The 18,733-nt window shown below is 55.9% G+C and overlaps 2 protein-coding genes across 2 annotated transcripts; one reads left to right on the top strand and one right to left on the bottom strand.

The window, feature by feature from the left end:
• Window positions 1–1,918: 1,918 nt before the first annotated feature.
• BESB_079410 (acyltransferase domain-containing protein) lies at window positions 1,919–8,533 on the bottom strand (the record flags this gene model as incomplete). Its single annotated transcript, XM_029366303.1, has 12 exons — window positions 1,919–2,024; window positions 2,490–2,542; window positions 3,066–3,170; window positions 3,793–3,953; window positions 4,581–4,666; window positions 5,229–5,314; window positions 5,756–5,803; window positions 6,173–6,276; window positions 6,486–6,541; window positions 7,198–7,261; window positions 7,796–7,853; window positions 8,285–8,533. 12 exons carry the CDS (start codon window positions 8,531–8,533, stop codon window positions 1,919–1,921), a joined length of 1,176 nt encoding a protein of 391 aa, XP_029217734.1.
• A 3,754-nt stretch (window positions 8,534–12,287) lies between these two features.
• Window positions 12,288–17,484, top strand: BESB_079400 (uncharacterized protein; the record flags this gene model as incomplete). Its single annotated transcript, XM_029366302.1, has 5 exons — window positions 12,288–14,705; window positions 15,152–15,314; window positions 16,007–16,227; window positions 16,737–16,992; window positions 17,315–17,484. 5 exons carry the CDS (start codon window positions 12,288–12,290, stop codon window positions 17,482–17,484), a joined length of 3,228 nt encoding a protein of 1,075 aa, XP_029217733.1.
• Between the last annotated feature and the right edge of the window lie 1,249 nt (window positions 17,485–18,733).

Below are 18,733 nucleotides of genomic sequence, written 5' to 3'. Positions count from 1 at the left end.
TGCCGTAGAGGCTAGTCGCGGCCAAGAGTCGGCTTGAAAAGGCAGAGCACGCGTTCCACACAGTAACGAGTGACGTCATTCTTCTCGATGAGGAGAAGGAACAGGTAGTTCCTCAGAATGTCTCCAACATTTGTCTGCGGCCACAGCTCACACCGTGCTCATACCTGCAGCGCCAAGAAGAAGCTGGCCAAGAGCGGCCAGCTGACGACTGATTGCCTATCGCCAATGGAGAAACGCGCCACACTTCAAGCACCGCTGTCTGGCCTGGCGTCACTGCTTTGGCTTGGGTTCTCGGATGCTACGACTCACGCTTGCCGAGGACTTGCTGACCCTTGCGATAGCGGGTGTGTAAGTCTTCGTTCAACAGTTGTCGCGGACATGCATGGGATATAGTTCCCTCTTGTATTCGCTGATTCACAGTTTTGCGCAACACTAGTGTGCTTTGAAACAAACCACGCAGTCTAGTACATGCTCCCACATAACTGCTTCCGGCTTGAGGAAGTCCTTGCACGGAGAGAGCGGGCGGGCATCGGGGTAGGACCCCACCAGCAGTGGGATCTCTGTCTTTAACTCGCCACCTCCGCTACAACATTGCCGTCGTAACCTGACGAATGTTTCGGAAAGCGACGGCCAGTGATTGGGGTTTCCCGGTGGAGCACACTGTAACAGGCGACCCTGCAGTGGCTAATTTGAGACAGACACGTGATATACAAGCGGGCTTCTCACTGTATTTCCTACTTTTCAGGTATCACACGCTAAACATTTGGAGTATAGTCAACGTGATCTCTCTGGGACGCTAGTGCGCGTGTCAGGCTCGATATTCGCATGTTCTTTTCAGTCAGCTACTGTGTCATTCAAAAACGTTGAACCCATAACACTTTTTCGGACAGGTATCTTTCCGTTCCCTGACTCCTTCCATCTGCGGGTCTCTATGTAGCGGACATCGTTTCGCCATTAGTGCCTGGAAAGGGTGTCTAGAAGAATCTGCGTTGAGGCACCGTATTAATTCTAACACTACACTGCTGTACACGCAGCTTTGGTCGACAGAACTGCTTGGGGAGGCTATGAGTGACTACTTCCCGTTAAGGTGATCCAGCCACGCACCCGACGCCACGTAAGGCGGTGCACCAAGCTGCTCTTCTGTACCGCGGGTTGCGAAGAAACGAAGCCCAGATTCGGCCACGCGCCAAGCAGCCACACACACCGTCACACTTCTCCCCCGGAGAAAGCAGCGAGTTGGGGTGGCAGAAGGGGGAAGATACATAAGCAATCTCCGCCCTCAGGTAAAACAGGAGCGGTAGCCATGGCTCCGAGTCCGGTCTAAAATATTCAGAGTCAAGACACACTTTGAGTATGACATAGTTCTGTCTCAATACCCTGCGGCCCTGGTGTGATTTACGTCTTAAACGATGGCGTGCTGGGATCCCCGGTGCCGTCCGGGCTCACCACGCCATTCTAGCTAATGACTCGATGACGCTATTGGCGCAGATGCAGTTCACTCCCCCTGCCCCCCCCCCCCCCCCTAAATCTTCTCCCCCATCCCCTGTCTTATTCGAGATGCTATGTACTCCGTGGCTCACAACGGAGCTCTAACTGCGGAAGTGACCTTCGCAGATCAACAGTGCCGTTGCCTCCCACACTGCTGCACTCTGCCTGTTCGGCACCTCGCAGACCGACTGCGGGTTCTGATTCCAGTCTAGAAAGGACTTCACGACGCGCAGAACGCGGCAATCCTGATTGTCCGTAAGAAATCAACAACACCTGGGACTTCCATATCGTGACCGACATTCTTTGCGTGTTGAGACAGAGCGTAGAATCTTTTTCCCATTCGTCCCAGGCATTTAAGCTACAAGGACTCACAGAACCATCGAGTCTCCTGTTCTATAGGAGATTCACCAGTCCGGCCCGCCACCTGAGCTCAGTCTGTTTTACAGGGAATGCCTTGACGCTCCATCAACGTTTGCACAATTTCCCGGCGCACGTTGACGGAGCCAATCCAGCATGTAGGGCAAGGCCCTGCAATTCTGCGAGGAGAGATCGACAAAGACAGAGCAAAACTCAGGAGATAAAAAGGCCCCCAGCTTCCGTGTACTCTGTAAACTGTCTGCAGGCTGACGGAAAAGACACGACTGCACAGCTACAAGAGAAGGCCCTCCAACACAGCCCCATCAACACCGTCAGTCAATACACAGTCGAATTTGAATATGACCGTAAGCACTATCACCGACGCTGCTGAACAGTCACCAGATCTCCCAGGAACCCTGAGGTTCTGGCGTGCAGACCTGATTACACTCGCGCGTTTACTCCACTCTATGAACCCATCTACACGTGTCGCGTTTCGAGTATCTCAAGCAACTAACATCACCAGGCTGCGTGCATGCGCCGCGATATCTACGCGTGGACAAAGGGGAAGGGGCCACTCGGAGAGAACCAATACCTGATACACAAGAACGAGAGACGCGCCAACTACATGACTGCATGCTACTTACTGAGGTGTCAGCGGGTTGCGCTTTTTTAGCTCCTCCCACATGCGATTCCGCACCTGCGCACAAGAACACAAACAGCGAACGGATTCTGGCATCCCCTTCTGACTCCAAAGCCAAAGAAAGCACCTGCACGTTCTAGCTTGCATCCAAGGGCTCAAGAATACCCCCATTTGAGCTCAATCACATGATTGCTTGCCAAACGAAGATCAACTTTTTTTTTGTCACACTCCAACAATTTGTGCACTTTTGCCATCATCCAAAATTCACACGAAGACCAGACATGAGCTTTGCCGAGCACCCGCTCGCCTGGTGGAAAATGCGCCCGTTGAAGCCCACTTTTAATGAGTGCCCACCGGAAGGCAGACACCATTTCAGGGCAAAAAGGCACGTGAGACACATTGGCTACGACGTCCTGAGAGGCTTGATCTACCGACGTGGAGGTGTGTCTACTGGAATTGAGCACAACAGTTCTCCCTCACACAACACTATTCTGTCAAAACTGTATCTTCAGCAGCACATGTACTTTGAGTATTGGACACATACACGACCCCTGGGGCAGCTCAGCGGGCGACGGCTTACAATGTCCGCAAAGGCGTTAGCTCTTTGCTCGTCCGTCGAAAACTTCTCTGCAGGAGGAGGCTCGATCGGCTCCAACCAGTAGACCTCGAGCGTCGTCAGTCCGGGCTGAACGGGCCATGACAGGAAACAAGGCACCGCATGCACCCGTACAAAGAGCATACTCGCCTAGATTTCTGCCTATACGTCCGTGTAAAACAAAGGGAACACATCCTGCAGGAGGCGGCCACGATAGGAAAGCGCTGCCTGCCTTCTATCGGCGGCACGCCCCGTCCGTGCACCTGCATGCATTAGGGCGAGAGAAAAAACGGAGCCACACTTACATCTGCATGGACGCGTCGCCAGATGGCTGTTGTCTGGCCCCGTCACGCCCTTCACTCCCTGAAGGGCTGGAACGTCGCACTTCCCGCGTGGACAGGCCACGTGGAGGCGAGACGGGCGGGTTCCCCAGTAGTAGGCACGTATCCGGCGGCGCATGCTTCGAAGCAGTTGCGGTGCCACTAGAGATACAGGAACCGCCGACTGCCGGTTGCTGGGTGGCGTGCCACCCCTATTCACTCAGCTCACCGCCAGCGACACGCCTTCCGTTTCCTAAGTCCGAACTCCTCACACGCGCCCTCGTCTCCCAGGAGGCTCTCTTCACTGCCCTCCCCTCCCGCCCCCCCCACAGGCCGGCCGCTCATCCGTGCCTCCCAGCGACTGCCTCGTTGCTCTCTGCGAAAGCGCCTACCGAGGAGAGCGAGAGAACCATCCAGTCGAAGGACGGGAACATGTCGAAGCCCAGATCCACGTAGGTGCTGCGGTAGACCAAGACAACCGGCTGAACAGTGCAGAACGACGAAAAACCTCCGCGGCGAAACTGCAGCAGGCCGCGCCCGTTGGTCGTCGTGCCTGCCCCACACGCAAAGGCGAAAAGACGCGACAATGAAGTCAAACAACTTCGTGACGCCCGATTGGTTCTACATCCACAATAGTTATCATCTTAACTACGCCCTGCTAATGCACCTAACATGGCGGTCACAAAAAGCACACATTCCGCCACTCTGCGTTACGCGTGCAGAGCGCAAACGTCCGCGCGTCGCCCACGCCAGCGCGAGACTCGTCTAGGCATGCAGGCACACGAAAACATACGACGACTCACCGCTAGACACGTATGACCGCGCGAGACCCCAAGCGCTAACCTAGGTGCTGCGCGACTCCGCACATCCACGGCTACCGCTTCTAGTCAATGTAGACAAGAAAAAACTCATGCACACACACACACACACACTCGTGATAGTACGCACGCAAACACAGACACTCGCCAAACCGATTCAACCCCCCTGCGTCAGCGCCAGACTCCGCCGACTTCTGGAAACAAAGAGACTGAAACCTTGCCACCCTGGCAAACACAGCTGTACAGCTACATGTGGATGTATGCGTGATTCAGGCGTATGTATGCATCGGGCCGCCTGAATGACTGCAGTGCTTTTTTTTCTCCTCTCCTCTGATGCCGACTTCGCCTGCGTGAAGCCTCACCTTCCGGGAATATGACTAGCGGATTGAGCTCCGGGTTCGCGCAGCACTCCAATTGCCTCTCGCGGATTTTTTCCAACGCGCGGCGCCTGGCATCGTACACACAGAGGCCGTCAATCGCATGTTGTTTCACTCCGTAGCGAACCCTGCGCATGCGCGTCACAGCTCGAGAAAACGCCGCAAACCGACTGGGCGATTTACTTGCAGAAAGCGAACCTTGGCCTAGCAGAAGCCCGAAGACGCTCCACCGATGCACAGCGTGAGTGGGAAAAGACTCAACCGCCAACAAACGAGCCAGAAGATTATACTTTCCGCGGAGCGAGTGACCCACGCGGGGCCAGGCGCGCGGATTCCCGCAGTTGAACCACAGGAAGACCAGCACGAGAAGCCAAGAGACACACAGGCTGACCTCGAAGGCACCGCACGGCACGGGAGGTGTGCATGCGGACGATTCACGTCGCCTGCCGATCGCTGGAGACGTCTGCACCAACGGCGGCGCGCGATAGGCACGCTGTGGAAAAGGAATGGCGCGGATTGCCGCCCACCGGCTGTATCAGTCTTAGAGAAGACAGGGAGATGCCCTAGGCTGCATGCTCGTCTATCTGGTCGCAGAATGAACTTTGTCTCCGTTGCGTGCCTGAAGAAGCTTGCCTGTCCTCTGCACTATCTCGGTCGACGTAGATGCATCCAAGGCTGTTGGCCGCGATCCCGATGAAAGGCGCAGCGGACAGAGATTTCTGAGCGCAGCCGTACAACAGATGGAAAACAGCATAGCATAAGCCCCCAAATAGACCAACATCACGAATGCAATCACGCAAACGACAGTGACAGTGCAAACAGGTTACACCGCTGCTGATCAAGCGTCAGGAACACACGCGTCGAGTCCACAACAACCGCGACGTTACTAGTTTATATGCACCACGAAATCTGTATGTATATCCATACATGCGTGTTACGTATACAAGCATTATCTCCTCTTGCAACCTAGAGACGCCCGAGGGCACCGAGAGTTCGGAAGTTGTAGCAAAGGAGACAGCAAGAAAAGATCTGGGAGAATCGATCAGAAGCGATCCCGGGGATGACTAGCGCGGCGTGCAAATCAAGCGTCTATACACAAACAGGCATTCCTGTAAATATGTAGAAGGCCGAGTCCGCAGAGGAGGAACGGCCGTGCTTACTTTGGCGACGAACGCGGCGAAGCAGGTGCTGATGAAATATGGAATATCCTGAGTGCATGCAACGAACATTCGAAGGACACAGCGATGAGCGAGCCGCACAGCAAGATAATTCCGGCAGCCTGGTGCGCGCGTACAGCTCCTTTCCCCCTTCAAAGACCGCACTCAGACACCTCCTGCGGGGAGCAACCCCAGCATCGACGCCAATTCGACTCCAACGTGTCCGCCCATGTGACTGGAAGGATGAAAACTCCTATTTCGAATGCCGCCTGACTAGGGGGTCACGACGACCGCAGGTGAGAGTCTGGAGAGTCTTCGCACATGCCAGGAATGCGTGGAAGAGCAAGGCAGGCGACAGCCGCCCGCGGGCGCGCGGAGACTGCGTCGGCTACACAGATGCGAGCCTCTTGTGCGCTATACCAAGCACGAGACGTGATTGGAGACCAACACGCGCGGCTGGTCTGCAGGTCGCTTGGACGAGTCCTGTTTGTTCGCCAGGTAGACTTCCTTGATCCTCCAGATCCCTGCGCACAAAACGCATAGGAAACCGGGAGCCTTCATGTGCATCGCCGCCGGCATGCGGACCCGACGACGAGCTGCCATCTGCGTGCATGCTGCGAGTCACCAGCGACAGTGATCTCGACTCGTCGCGAAAGACGAAGGCGCACCGTCGGCTGCGACTCCGTCGACGCACAGCACAAGTTGTGAACTGGAAAAACAGCTAGGAACCTACCCATGACGTAGAAGAGAATGCGACAGTGCAAGTACGCGACGTATGCGATCAGTCTCCTGCGGAAGGGCGCCACACACAATGCCGATACTCCTTCCACAGAATGGCGTACTGCAAGAAAATGGCAAGCGCATCTTATAGAGCCACAACTGAACACACGCAAGCATGCCATCGACGATCACCTTCCATGTCTCCGGCAAAAGAAACACTAGAAACACTCTCTGAGCGGCTTTGTCCTGCCCGCGGACGCGCGCACACATGCACTCGTGCACTTGCCATGCCGATGCACCCACAGCCGGCCGAGGCTTTTACAGCTCTCAAGCCTCCAGATTTTCGTTCACGAGTCCAAACGCAGTTCCCGATGCGCGCTGAACGAAGCAACAGGCGTGCGCACACGTGCACGCAGAAAGCCCTCAAAAGCCCTCTCCCTGCAGCGTTCGGGCCTCAGTGCCGATAGAGACTCACACGCGCGTTCACATGGATAAGAAGCATATACAGATACAGGCATATCTATGTGTAAATATACATTCCACGGAAAACTTCGCTTCATTAAGATACGCATGAATGCAACACACGAGAATCAGAGACTACAGCACATTGCCACACTTCTCCCGTGTTCTCCGAAGCCATGACTTTGCAAGCAGAAGCGGGCAACCCACCCTCGCTCTCTCTCGGTTGCTTCGCCTTGACCTTTTTCGCTTGGCTGTTTTCTCACCGCGTGACTCGCGCCCGCAGCGAAAAACCCTTCCCGGCATCTCCCAACAGACGCGAAAGCCACGCTGAAAACACAAACATCGGGAAGCAGAAAGCCCTGGGTCACGCCTCCATCTGGAGCGCGCTGCCCGCATGCATACGTTTTACGCGCCGACGCTATCTGTGGAAAGGCTAGGTGTTAGCTACAAGATCGGCTATCAGCTCAAAGTGCCCGTGTCTGCGCATCGATGCATCTCCAAACATCATATATACATCATATATTCACATATTTATACATGCACGGAAACAATGCGTGCGATTGAGGATGCATCGTCGCCTGCAAATCGCGCTCCTGGCGTAGTGACAAGCCTCGCTGCTGACCTCAGACCGTCACAGCCGCCTGCTGTGTCAGTCGCCCGCGCCCGCCGTATGTGCTTATCTGCATGTTAATTGGTCATTGAATTTACACGCTCACCCATGGATATCTAAATATGCGCGTTTGCATGCAAATGCTGACAGATCGGAGAACGAGGGGGATGTCGCTGCGGGAGGACGCAACCTGAGGACAGGCTGAGACCTAAACGACGGCGACGGGAGTTCGAGGGAAGACGGAGACTTACAGCTCGAAAGCCCGTTGCTGATGAGCAGGGAGAAGGCAATGATCATCCTCCAGGGCAGCTGCAGATTCGCGAACAGCACCGCAGGGAGAGATCACGCTCCAGCGGCATGCGAGACAAACGCCGAGACTGTCAAAACTGCCGCGCCCCGTACCGTTCTCGAAAGACAAATTCCTCTTTTCCTTCACAGCCGTAAAATGAAAATAAAGAAAAACCGACTAGCACGAGTGAGTGCCCAAGCGGCAGCGGACCCCTTCGTCTCCGGTCCCCTGCACTGCACGATTCGTCCGGCTCCTGGGAAAACGACTGCCGCACCTCCAATATACATAGTGGTGCAAAGAAGTTACCACACCTTCCACACACACAGACATTAAGGTCATGAAGATCATAGCTAGGCCATGCGTCGTTAATATCGCTGCGCAGGGCTCCCTGGTCGCTGTGTGCTCCCGCGGAGTAGACGCCAGACATGTGAGAAGACGCCTGCGTCCTTACGAGGAAGAAGCCGCCTAGGCCGGTCTTGATGTAGCTGAGACGCCGGCGGTCGTTCCGCTCGTATCCGGCGTATTTCTTCTGCTCATCGGGGGTCAGGACTTCCCAGTTCGTGTAGGGCTGGACGCGGCGCAAGGAGCTCACCGCCAAATGTGCGCAGAAGCTCATGTAGAGCAGCAGCAAGACGACCGGCAGGGCTTTGAGAGAAAATGGCAATCCGCACACGGCGGCCAAACTATCCAGAGACTCCATCGCGACAGACGTGGGCAAGACGCGTGAAAGATACAAGAAAAGACACGAGGTGCCTGTCTGCGGATGCAAGAGAAAGCGAGGGCGCGGCGCGGAGGGAGCGCGCTGGGAGCTGCAACGCGGCGTGGCGTCGCGCAAGCGAAGTCGCCGACAGGGAAGGGAGGTGCGATCCAGGCAACAACAAAGGACAAAGAAATGCAGCGAGAAAAGACTCGAGCGGCCAGGGACAGACTCTCGACGCGAGGAGAGACCTTTGAAGTTAAGCAAGACCAAGTCGTCTACGCAGACGCCCGCACCCGAGGAATGCGAAGGAAGCTGACGCAGATCTTTACAGCAGCACGGGTCACGTGGAAACGGGAATTGAGCAGAATACCGCGCCGAGGCGAAAAGGTTGAAGCGAGACCTCAGGAGACAACTGATTTGGAACAACGATAGACTCGCACGCGGGAGACAAGGCGACAAAACAACGACAAAACGCGCGGCCTCTCTGCTGCGTCTGTTCAACTAGAATAGAGCAGGGCGAAGGCCAGAAGAAAGGCGCTAAAAAAGGGAACGAACGCGCACTGTGTGTAGCGTGTGCCAACGAACACGCCAAAGTCATGACGACAAAAACGTGAAGCTACGGAGCGAGATGATAGCGCGCTTCTACAGCGCAAAAATCCGCGGGAAAACAAGAGACAGAGAACTTACTGACGGCGCCTCTCGCGGCTCGCAGCTGCCGAAGAATAAATGCTTCACGAAAAAGTGCAATCGTTGGCTTTCAAACAAGACAAACTCGCAGCCCTTTCAGGCAGCTGACCCTACGGCTCCGCCCGAGAGCGGGATGACTCAAGTCAGCAGGCAAGCTTGTATCCTAGGCATGCATGCTGTATGCATACAAGGAATTACATAGACTATATGTCTCCGTGGTGAACTGTTGTGGCGACGCAGATGCGCAAACGCGAAGCGAATGGTGCGCTGCGTAGCTCTCTGTCTCAAAGCAAGACGGAGAAGAGGCCGCACATGCGCCAGCAGGGCGAGGCGAAGGAGACCGTCGCTTCGGAGACGAGACGCGAAACAGAAGTGAGCCACCCACGGATCTTCTTGACTTCTGCCGTCTCACAGAGAAGAGGTCCACAGAACTGCCTCGAACCACGCCTCCAGAAGGACGAAACGGCTCTGCGGCACGTCGCTGCGAGTGGCTCTTTGGAGAAAAGATGGCTCTTTGTTGAGCCGACGGGCTTTCATGTGAACGCGAAGCAACCGTGTCTCCCGGAGCGCGCCTTGAGATTCAGAAAAACCCTAAACTTGGACGCAAGCTCCCAAGAACTTTGATTATGTCGACGATTACAAACAGCATAAGAAAATGTCGCTTTTCGCGAAGAAACGCGCATGCACGTATACACAGGAGTCCTCACGTCGAGCCTTCTCCCACAACCGCCGGTTGCAGAGAGTCCAGCCAGCGGGCGAAGGCTCTGAAAACGGGACTTTCCACTTAAACAGTTTCCACTTTAACCTTTTCAGGCTTCGGTGAACAACGACCATCTTTGGGCATCACACTGTGTATCGGCCCCTGTGCCGCCTCTACGAAGCATGTCCTCCCTCACGCCGGTCAAGACTTTCACGATGTCTACAACTAGAATCACAAGGCGGCACCCATGCGGCACCGACCTCGATGCTGCTTGTGTTGGTACGCGCTGCAGGGGGATCTCTTCCGCGTGGAATGCTGAGCCCGTCGCCAAGATGGAGTCTATGAGTCATGGAAATGCCACGTGCCCGCGTGGTCGCCAGACTCAACACATCGATTCTGTCGCGGCTTTCGATTGTCGATGAACCGGTGTGCGCGCCGCTAGGGGCGCTTGCCTATCCGGGTCGGCAATCGTCTTTTGCTGACGCCCTTCGAAGCCGCGAGTTTCTCTGGAAACTCAGAAGGAAAACAGAGCGAGACACGCGCCGTGCGCGCTCCCTTCCGTAGAAATGCGGCTGCTCAACGCTCGACGACGTACGCGCTCACGTGCAGCATGCGCTTCTGATGCACTGACTCAGTGACTGGAAAAACTGCTTAGAGCTGCATACGTCAAACCGCTCCAGGGAAGGGAAAACTCTGGCAGGACCCACGGTACACTTTTCCGTCAGGTCGTAGCGACATGCGCACATGCATAGGATGAATATATATATATATAATATATATAATATATATATATATATGTATATGACAACAGCCGACAGGCTTGGCTCATCTTCCGGGCGGGGAAAGTACTCCATCTCTGAGGGGTCCGATGACCGCTGAAATAGTAGGGGGCAAAAGTGAACGCTCGCAGAACACAGGCCACCAGCGGGGTAATTTTCTACACAACGCTGCTATTCTGCATGACCATCATGTGCACCCCCTGGCAGTGTCGTCTGTGGCTACCGCGTGGAATCCGGACAATGTTTCGGACCGTAGAAAGGGAGCTGCCGTCAGGGTACTCGAACGTTCTGAGCGTCCTTGTTCCCACTGCTGTGCGTTGAGACCTCCACATCCTACAAAGCTACCCGCACAGAAACCGATCGTTGGACCTCCATAAGGTCGATGTGGCGAGAGATGGGGTGGACAATGAATATATACGGCTACCACTGAGAGCACTAGAAGCCTGAAATTACACACGATGTAACAGGAACGCCACAAACCATCTATGGATGCTTCTTGAAAACTTGAGGTCCATGGCAGCCGGGCCGGTCGCGCTTCCGCGGTAGTTACTTCTGCGTTACATTTGCTTCCAGTTGTGAGTGCACCACTTCTTTTTGTGAAGGGAGTATATCTGTTATGTATCAATGAGCTCATGCGTATCAGTCCCCGTCCTTGTGTCTGAGCCATCGCAGGGAGTAGCCGACGCAGCGAAGCACGAAACCCCCTGTTCCCCCGCACCGGTTGCACGACTCCGAAACAATTTTTTGTCCTACATGGGAGGATCGGAAGGTACAGGGGAGATACGCTGGACTAGAGAAGGCATCCAGGGATGCTTGAGACGAAGCGCCTTTTCAAGATTCACTATTCCCATTCGCTTTTTTGGCAAGCCCTCTGCGTCATGTCTTCTATTTTGACATGGGGCTAAATAGAGTTCGCGGCGGTTCCACGATTTGGCTACGAGTCTAATGTTTGAGGACTTTCTCCAGAGTTGGTGCGGACGCTCCGAATACCGCGAAAGATCGGCACGCGTTTGTGTGGAATAGAACGCGCTGTGGCAATGTATTTCGAAGTCGTTGCGGCACATCATCTACGCTTCATGCCGATACATAAGTATATGCGAACCTTTGTAGATGCGGCGGTATATAGTTGTCCGGTGAACCATTGCAGACCACAGCGCTTCCAGCTCTGCCTCCTTTGATTTGGCAATTCGAAGGTACTCCTGCTCATTTTGTCACAGACTTGAAAGCTCTGCAGTTCTAACTGCCCGCTGCGTATGGCGTGGAGCACCTTGTTCTTTACTAACCGCGTGCCATTATAGCTGATTTGACAGTATATGCTCCTTCATCGGCCTGCCTCTTCGTCTTTCTCACATTTTCGCTTCACGTACTCCCTTTCTTCCTATGCGTCATTTTCCTTCTTTGGCGGCCTAACCACGACTTTCGTGTGTGAGGCACAGAGGTACAGACAGGCATCCGACTCTGTGAATCTTTTGACCAGCTTGTGCTCCCCAGGTTTGTTTGCATTCACGTGAGTCTCCACTCTTTGGTCAGCGACTTTCGCTTCGTGTGGAGCAGTTCTGCGATCGGCTACGAATTCAGCGTTGCCGCGATGGGCTGTCGGTGCGAAGTGGATACGCCTAGCGGGGGCGAGGAGGAAGAAGCAAGCGAATCGCTCCCCCTGCGGACTTCCTGTCGCTCGCCGCGCTTACTGTCGTGTTTTTCTTGTCTGGGCTCTGCGGTGGCGCCCCTGCGGAAACTCGCGCGGTGTTGCACGCCTCGTGCGCTTTTTCTGGTCGCATCCGCGACTCTCTGTGCCCTCCTTCTGCTGTCTCATACGTGTGTCAATCTCTTGACTTTGACGCGTTTCTTCGCGTCTCCGGCCGAAGACTTCTTTTCGCTTTCCGCAAACTGGCTGCCTTCCTCGTTGAACAGCCACGCGCTTTTTGAGGGCTTCTTCTTCGTAAAGAATGGGGCACGAGTCTCCTCACGCGCGACCCGTCCGCAAGGAAGTCGCCTCTCGAGTCTCGACGAACGCCTCCTTTCGTGTCCCTTTCAGCCTGACTCCGAACACAGCCGTAGACGACGTCGCAGGCCTCCGCGAGCTCCAGAGGCCGTCGAGGACGAAGCAGCCGCGAGTGAGGGCGAAGCCGAGCAGTCCAAGGCTGCTTCGGAGCGACAGAGCCGTGGCGGCACTCTCTCGCCGGCATTCTTTTTCCATCTGGGGGATCGCCACAACGAATTCCCAGCCCTGGACTTCGTGGCAGACCTCGAAGACCGCTGCGAACTCGTGCGAACCGAAGAGCAACGACGACCCCACGGCACGCCAAGCGCTTCTGCTTCCCAGCCACGCGCATCGTCGCCGTCCGCCGCCGTCGCAGGTTTCGATTCCCCAGGGAGTGAAGCACGCGAACGCGGGAGGAGATCCCCGTGGACGCCACCGTCGTTTCTGGGCCATGCAGCTGCGGCGGGGGCAGAATCCCTCCCTCTCATTTCTTCGTCGAGTTCCATCCTGCCTCCGCCAGCGTCGATTGCTTACACGCGCGCGCTCCTTTCCCGCTTGGCGGCGGAGGGGGAGAGTCCCGAGGAAGCAGGAAAGCGCGCGCTGCTACCGGGAGTCGACTTTCCAGCGACGCGCGTGTTTGTGCTCTATGTGCCGCACACCGGAGACCGGTCGTCTATGACGCAGATCGACCAGGCCTTCGGCTTCATTGAGTCTTGGAGGTACGCCTTCTCGGTTTCTCAAAACAAAAGAAAAGAGATCGTGGAGCTGCCCGACGCGCGCCTGCCTCCCGACTTCAGCCGCGACGCCCTGACTGGGGAGAATCTCTTCTTCGCGTCGAGTTTGAAAAGCACCAAACACCCAGCCGGAAACGGCAGACAAACGCGCGACCGCTGGCGCCCTGTCCTGAGCGATGAGCTCGCAAGAGAAGAAGCCAGTCTCGAAGAGCACAGGGAAAGACGGGAACTCCACAGCCGAACCTCGGCTCTTGCATACGCGCCCGGCCCCCCTTCTGCGTCGCCTCCGGCGCCTTCTTTGCCTTCTGCCCTGCCGTCTTCCGCCGCTTCCTCGTCGCCTGGTTCGAGCCTCGTTCAGGCGAAAACCACAACGCCCCCGAAAGGGAGGCGAGACGAAGGCGAGCAAGAGGGGGACGCCAAAGCAGGCGAGCCGCAGGCGGGCATCGACGCTGAGGAGGCTGAAGTGCCTCTGACCCTGGAAGAAGCTCCAGAGATACAGGGCGAGATCGGAGGCTCCACAGCCCTACGGACGCCAGTCGTCAACGACGTTCTCATTGTCGTCGACCCGCGAGTGGAGGGCGTCCATCTGCCCTGGATCTGCGACGAGCTCGACGCCCTGGGCGGCATCGCAGGCGCCCGTCGCGACCTCCTCCGCCGACTCAGGAGAGGCCTTGCCTTGCGGCAGCGGAGTGCGACAAGCACCCAGAAAAATTCCACGGCGCATGCAGAACGCCTCTCCCCCGGCGCGTTGGCGGGAGACGCGCAGTCCGTGAGCAGGGAGAACGACTCCGAAGGCGACGCACAGGACCCCACGCAGAGTGCAGAAAAGAGAGAGGCGCTCGCCGCCGACACGCCCCCGCGGATCGGCGAAGACGCGCAGCAGCATCGCTGTCTCGTCGTGCGCCTGCTTCTCGACGAGACGCAGGGCCGCGCCTTCTGGACGCAGAAGCACCCCGCCATGCATTCTGTGAGCGCCTTGACGCACCCGCTGGTCGCCTGGCTCTTGGGGCAGTACGACCTAGCCCTGCGCAGCGACAACGACGCCTTCCTCTCGCCCGCGCTTGTGCGGACGGACAACACGCCGTGGATCACGGGTGTGAACGAAGAGACTGGCGAGGCGGAGTTCGCATTCTTTACAGGCTGGGGCGGCTACAACTCAGAAACGAATCGCATCGTCCTTCCAGAGTACGCGCGCCTCCTCAAGCTCAGACATCAACGCGTCCACAACGTCGGCAGCACGTGGTACGGGCGACCCAGCGACGTCGTCCGCGCCGCGAGACTCAGCGTCAAGGTGAGAGAGAGAGGAGGGAAGAGGCATCAGGGCGCGAAACGCGGCGACCTGGAGCTGAGGGGAGGGGTTGACAGCACAACGCAGTGTGATGTTGCTGTGATTCTGTGCAACGTGTGACGTTGCTGCGCAACTGCGGCCGCGTCACAGACGGAAATACTTGGACCAGAACAGGCCTATGCACTGCAGGGATACAGCCTCAAAGGGTCGATTTTCGGGTCGACTCAAGGCGACAGAGGGCGACGGGGGGTGACAGAGACAGGGGGGGGGGGGGGGGGTGAACTCGCTTCTCCGCGAACTTGCATGTGATACCTGCCTCTCTGTCTGTCGAAGCTCCTGGGTACGATGCATCAGCTGTAATCGCGCCTTCTGTTTTTTCTCGGCGCTTCGCGCTCCCACTCTCGCGCGTCTCTACGCTTCGTTTCGAGGAGGGTGGCTCGCGTCTTCAGGTCGGAGATTTTCTGATGAACGCAGATCCAGTCTTCGTCCGTCTGGACGGCGAGTGGCCGACCTGGTACCGCGGGGTGCTTCTGCTGTACGCGGCGGAAATCGCTGTGAACCACCTCATCGACAGACGCCGACTTTTCGTCAGAAAAGACTTGCTAGACACCTGTGAGGTGCACCTCGAAGCGCGTGCAACGGCGAGAGCCAACTGCCTGCGGACGCCGCATCTGCGAAGAGCCTGCCGTTGTTGCTGTCCCCTCTGCGACTTTCGCGTCCCCACGGGCTCTTCATTTTCACTTCGACCTTACATGGAATGAAACACGTGGGATACCTTCTTATGTATGGACTGACATCCACAGACAACCCATCTACTCTCCTCGACCCGTATGTGTGCGTACGTGTATCTGCGGTGCATTCATGCAGATGCCTCTCTCTCTGTGCCAGAGAAGGCTGAGACGTTCCGTTCCGCCACATCCTATTTTCTGCGGCGGTGCTGCATGGAACCCGCGACAGCACACCGTTCTTCCTCGCCGCCGTATATGGGGCTTGTCGCGGGGGTCGCCGCATCCCATTTCGCTCCTTAATCGCATTCTCTCGTGTGTCTTCTTCGATTGAGCTTTGAGGTGCCGTTGTGTGGATGTTGCTAGCCGATGTGGCCTGTGCGTCTCTTGTCGTCTCTTACGCGACCGCAGCGGAGGCGGAAAGCTGACTGGTGCATCCTCCGCGGTTTCGCTTTCTGCTTCTCCCGCGACGCGTGACAGGAGGGGGACGTCCTATCCCATCTGCTTTTCGTTTTCGGCTTGCTCTCCGCCCGCCAGAGAGGTTTGTGAAACTGTCTTTACCTTTTGGTTTTCGCGCAGCGGCAGCTGAGAAGATCAAGTGGACTGAGTCGCCGGGGCTGCACATCCACTGTTGGCACACGCCAGACTTCTTCAGCAAACACAGATTCGGCGACGGCGGCTACGACGAAAAAGCTCTGCTTGGCTCACCAGACTTTGACTTCGAAGACGTGCGCTGGTATGCCTTCTTGAACGCCAGCAACGGAAAACGGAGACGGGAGCTGCAGCAGCTTGCGGCGAAGGTGAGGCGAAAACTGGATAGAAGGCTGACGTCGCGGATTGGCGCTGTGAAGAATGCGCGAGGTCGCGCAGCAATCGCTTACAAAGATAGTCGCAGTGGCCCGGGCGGACGCCGTCCGTACTGACAGAGAAATAAATATATATGTAGAAGCATGCGTAGGACTAGCAACGCCCGTCCGCAGATGCATGCTTGCACACGGGTGCGAATATGCACAAAAAGAAAGGGTTGTGAATCCGCTCACGCCTCTTATTAGCCACACTCCAGACCTGCATGCGTATTTGTATACATATATATATAATATGTATGCATGCGTGTACATACAACTTAGCGCCGATGCCCACTTATGCGCTTCACGCGCAGGTTCAACTTGGTGGAGACCAAATGATACATCTGGAAACAAAATCTTGTGGTGGCTTCGTTTCCATTTTTGCTGTAAACATCTCATTCGAAGCCCTCCTCTGGGGCTACGCAGGCAGAACTCGTTCGCTTTCCTCATTTTTGTCCTTCCAGAGAGTCGCGAAGCGGGCCGAAGGAGACATTTTGGCTTATGCGCCTCTCTCGCGCCTGCTGGAGTCCGTCCTCGTGAAGCCTTTCTCTTCTTGTCCGCTGGAAAAGCCGCACGCGGTCTATGGTGGCCGCGTGTGCTGCGTGTTCAAAAAGCGACTTTGTATGCGGAGCAAGTCTGGAAGGCAGACGAAGGAGGAACAAGGCACATGCTGCAAAATAGGCCGCGACGCCGAGTTCTGCGTCCTGCCGCCATGCCGAGGTAAAGGATACCATCGGCGCCTGTCGCGTGCGCGCGGCCTGCTTGAATCACGACCTCTCCACCTCACCTCTATTGGCCTCACCATAGAAGTGGATGCCTCGGAATTTCGTTTTGTCTCTCTCTGCGGCGACCTGTCTAATCGCCGAGAAGCACATCTACGCCAGTCTGCCTGCGTTGAAGCCTTCCGTGCCGCGCATCTCTTTTTCCAAGCGAATGCCGGTATATCTTCATATGCGTTTGGCGTGCATGCATTCGCAGCGAGCTGCATCTTTTCTCTCCCGTGAGTGAAAGCTTCGTCGTTGCCTGCTTCTGATCTTTTCAGATTGGACTCCTGAAGAAGCTCCCTCCGAGCGCCCAACCCCAGAAGAGCAAACGTTTTCTTCCGCGCAGGACTCTGTACCAAGGGTGGACACGGGCGCCGACCCGACTGAGTACGCGACCCACGCGCAGGCACATGCGCGCAGCAGCATGTGCAAATATATCAATCTATAATAAATAAATATATATAGAAAGGCGTCTATGTAGTTTCCAGATCCTAGATACTATGCGACGACATGTATGCATCAAGCCAGAGTAGGTTAACTCATATCCATTTTATCCACGACACGCATGTGCGTGCTTCAGAGGCGCATGAACGTGAACGCATGCGCGTCAGTACAACTGCATGCACAGATTTAGAATAAATATACATACCTTTTAGAAAGGGGACCTCTGCACGGACCCACGCGGTTACGGAAATACGTGTGCGCCTCTCTGTAGAACTTCGGATACTGAACTGCTACAATATACGCATGCGCACAACGCAGGGACGCACACCTAAGCAGCGGCACTGGTCGGCAGACACGCACGAGAGGGAGAATCAAGATATCTGTGACTGCTCGCGTGAATTCGCAGCGTCAGTGAAGGAATTTACAACTCAAAATGCGTATGCGCACGTGCACACATATGCTTAGACACTTGCATATACAGAGATAGACAATTTTCCCCCGAGACATCCATCAGCGCATAATACTGCCGACGCGGCGGTGAACTCGCACTGAAGTTCCCTTTCTGCGCGTAGAAGGTGCTTGGCAGCTTCAAATTCCCAGCGCGGCAGTCCGTTCTCTCTTTACTCTTTTTCTATAGAGAAGAAGCAGCGAACTCGACGGAAGGGAGCACGTGGGCGGCACACGCTCTACCGAGCCTGAGCAGCCTCCAAGGTCTCGAAGCCGTGCGACAGCAGCTGAAGCTGGAAAACTTCGTTCCGACGTGACACTCGTGTGCAAATAAAAGATTGAAAAATGCTTAGCAACACTTGTCCGTGCTTATGAACACGCACGTGCGTGTTTACTGTGAAGAATTCTCCCTTGTGTCCTGAAGGCGCGAGGTACGTCTGTGGGCTTTTTTGTGAAAGGCACTCGAAGATTTTGATACTCCTCCTTTCCTCCTGTGCATCAAGGCGGAGGTTGACATCTCGTTGGCGTTGCTGCAAAACTCCAGCCTTCAGGCGACACAGGAAACTCCACACTGGGTCGCTGCGCATACGTTGCCTGTTCGAGTATTTAACTCCACGCTGGGTCGCTGCGCATACATTGCCTGTTCGAGTATTTGTCTCCCGCGGGTGCCTATGCCTATTGCCTTACACTTGCACCGCCTGCCCGACGACATTCGTCTTTTTTTCGCTTGGAAGTGCCTCAAGGACACGTCGCGACGTGCGCGCTAACATCTGCATCTTGAGTCCTGAAAGCCAAGATGTGACGGA

Source organism: Besnoitia besnoiti, chromosome VII, assembly GCF_002563875.1.
Source record: "Besnoitia besnoiti strain Bb-Ger1 chromosome VII, whole genome shotgun sequence".
Taxonomy (NCBI): domain Eukaryota; phylum Apicomplexa; class Conoidasida; order Eucoccidiorida; family Sarcocystidae; genus Besnoitia; species Besnoitia besnoiti.
Note: the sequence above shows the minus strand (reverse complement) of the source record. Positions and strands in the feature narration are given on the sequence as shown.